Source organism: Propithecus coquereli, unplaced genomic scaffold, assembly GCF_000956105.1.
Source record: "Propithecus coquereli isolate 6110/MARCELLA unplaced genomic scaffold, Pcoq_1.0 Scaffold43, whole genome shotgun sequence".
Lineage (NCBI taxonomy): Eukaryota > Metazoa > Chordata > Mammalia > Primates > Indriidae > Propithecus > Propithecus coquereli.
In genome coordinates this window covers 1,277,337-1,280,492 of record NW_012150063.1, presented here as the reverse complement: position 1 = coordinate 1,280,492, position 3,156 = coordinate 1,277,337, and the positions used below count along the sequence as shown (strand labels likewise).

Below are 3,156 nucleotides of genomic sequence, written 5' to 3'. Positions count from 1 at the left end.
AATGATAACTTCTATTAGCAAGACAAGAGAGCCTAGTCATTTGATAAATACTTAGAAATAAACTGAAAGCCTAGGTATGTTCATATATTTGTGCTACAAATATTTTTGTTAACACATTACTTTTTGCCAACGAAAGACTTTAAACTTAATATCTTGTAGAAATAAATAAAAGATCTTAGAGTATTTTATTACCTTTATTATTCGACTCTCTGGCATTTAATTTTACTAAAGACTTTTTGGGTTAATTTTCCACTATACTCCAGAATACTATGCAGTGTTCTTTGAAAACAGTATAACATTCTTCCTCTTCTTTTACATAACTCTAGTTATTAGTTCAATCAGCCACTTTCATTCTAATATGCCAACTTTTACGAATGTAGTATATCTTTTAAATTTTCTTGGATATGTAAAATATTTAGCTTGCCATGCATGCATGTCCAAAATATCAAAATCATATGCTTTTGTGATGGCCCATAGTTTCTTACCGGCACTTCTCAAATTAGGGTCCAGTCCAGGCATCTCTTTGTTAGCTTCAGGGCTGACACTGTAGATTGATGCTCCCGCTTCACTGATGATACTGAGAAGAAAGAAAAGGGGAAATGTTATTTTCCAAACTTTCTGCCTGGCCAAAGAAAATAAATGAATAAAGCTAGGTATTACAAGAGAAAAACCAACAGGACAAAGTACTCTCTTCATATTTCAATAATATCTACAGTATCTAATATTTCATTAATATAAAGTGATTAAGCAATGTTTGTTTTCTTCATAGGAATTACATAGGCTTAAATCCATGATGAATTCATTCAGTTGTTTCCTCTGACACTGGTAACAAGAGATGGTTTATAGATGAACACAATGAATATTTTCCCATCATGCCAACTTCAAAATTTTCAGAATACACTTAGCTTCTCCTGTGCTTATAATCCATTACTGACTGACATTTATGGCTCCCATCTGAACTCATCATTCAAAAGCGTTCTTGGAAAGCATATGGACGTATGTGTGGATATATGCGTGTGCAGACATGTAAAAAAAATGCTGTCATAAACAGCGCTATTATTATTACCTAGTTATAATTAGCAACCGCAATGTGAAAAAGAAAGGGATCAGATAGGATGTCATCTCACTTCTTTTCAGGAGGGTCTGAAATCATCCTTTCAGTGAACCTGAAGCCTTTCACTTCAGGCAGGTGTTAAACCGTTTCACCATTTATTTAATCAAAGCATCACACAAATTATCCTCTTCTTTACTTTTTTGGCTCCAAATACTTTACAAACCACAATGGGAACACTGGCTTAAACTCACATTTATATGGCTGATGTTTGTACAGTTTATCAAACATTTTTAAATTAGACTTCTCCTTTATGACATAATATACAAAGAAGCATCATCTACCCTAAATATATACAATACTTATGGCGCTATACCATGTGACCATCTAGGTGTCAAGATTCAAAAGCAAAAACATGTTTGGGTTCAATTTTTAATCCACTCTTAGCAATCTTTCCCTTTCTTTGCTCCTCAGTATTTACTTCAGTTATATGAGACAAGTTTAGTGGATAACTTTTAACGTATTGCCCTGTTGTAAAAAGTGAACACAGAGAAGTAAAATGTGGAAAAGTTAGTTTGCCACCCCCATGTTTGGAGAATTCTTGAATGAATTTTGATGACAACTGTAAGCCACCAAACTTGAGAAGATTACTCTGGGGAACATCAAGACTTATCTTTCTGTAACCAAGATCTACTATCCTAAATTTAACAACAGGAAAAATAAATACTGTAACTGAACAGCAAGGCTGCTCATCCTGCTTCTCATCAACATTTTCATGATAACTGACTGACAACTGAGGTAACTGAATACAAATTACATACAAAGCACAAAACCAAACACTTCACAGACATTATCTCATTTAATGGGGTAGGTTCTACTTTATAGATAATAGGCCCATGGTCATATAGCTTATGAGCAACTGAGCTAGATTTGGACCCTAACCTGCTTGATTCCCAAGTCTGAGCTCTTAACCAGCACAACTAGGTAACTCCTAAATATTTTTGCAACCTCTCATTAAAATGAGAGCCCATATTTTTGTGCCAAACAACGAATGTGACATCTTCTCTAAGGAAGAACTACTTTCTTAAACAACAGATCCACAAGAACTCTTATCTCTTTTCCATTGCCTTCACCTCTGATCAAAAGGTAAAGTGAGTTTTGTTTTCTTGAATATCTAAGGTAGAACTTAAGGCATATAGAAGGTCAAATATGTTCTATAACTTCAGAGACCAACCTTAAAATTAAAAGGCAATTATGCTTTTTCTCCAAAATAAGATTTAGATTACACTTATCTTCTAATACATAATGATCAAGGAGAATATATAATGTCAAATAAAGCTCGAAGTGAAGAAAATTATTAGTATGGCATAATAATATGATGTTAAAACTATTAATAACATATGAGAAATGATTTTTCAGTTCTATTATGGCAGAACTTCCTAATCTGGGACCCTTGGAATACCAGGCAGGGAGAGGCAGGATTAATTATAACTATATGCAAAATGTTTGTGTTTATACATATATATTTTTTCCCCTAGGAAAAGAGGTTACAGTTTTCACCAATTACTTAAAGAAATCCGTGACTGCCAAAAAGGTTAATAAATACCACCACAGGATAAGAATATTTAGTAACCAACTATAGAAAATTCAGTTTCAAATACAAATCAACACTCAGTCTAACAAAGTCTTTCCTAAAAAACCAGACTATACATGAAGTACAGGCTGGACCTATTACTAAGAGAAAAAATATATTTTAAAATCTCACCACAAATTTATTTTCTATCATTTCCAGAAGTCTCCAAAGTTACAACTATCTAAGTTACCACTATTAAGGGAACTTAAATGGTAAATAAAAATTCCAATTAACTGTGGTCTTTAGTAGTTGGGTACCCAAGAATTTGCTGGGCAATTCACTGTCTCTTGGAGGTTATAATTCTCAATAGACTGAAGGAAACTATTGCAAAGAAAAACACTCAGATAATAAATATTCCTCCAAATACCATACTGCCACTTCTTTTAAACAGAGGAATATAAAACAGATGTGACACATTGCACCCAAAGATTTTAGATTAACATTAATATTAAATCAATACAAAATGTAGTAA

General features: G+C 33.0%; 1 protein-coding gene across 1 annotated transcript in view; it reads right to left on the bottom strand.

The window, feature by feature from the left end:
• LOC105817942 (S1 RNA-binding domain-containing protein 1-like) overlaps nt 1-3,156 on the bottom strand; it is a 155,489-nt gene that overhangs the window by 14,509 nt on the left and 137,824 nt on the right. Inside the window, 1 exon segment of the mRNA XM_012653788.1 lies at nt 486-577. Within this exon segment, the coding sequence (XP_012509242.1) occupies nt 486-577 (92 nt within the window).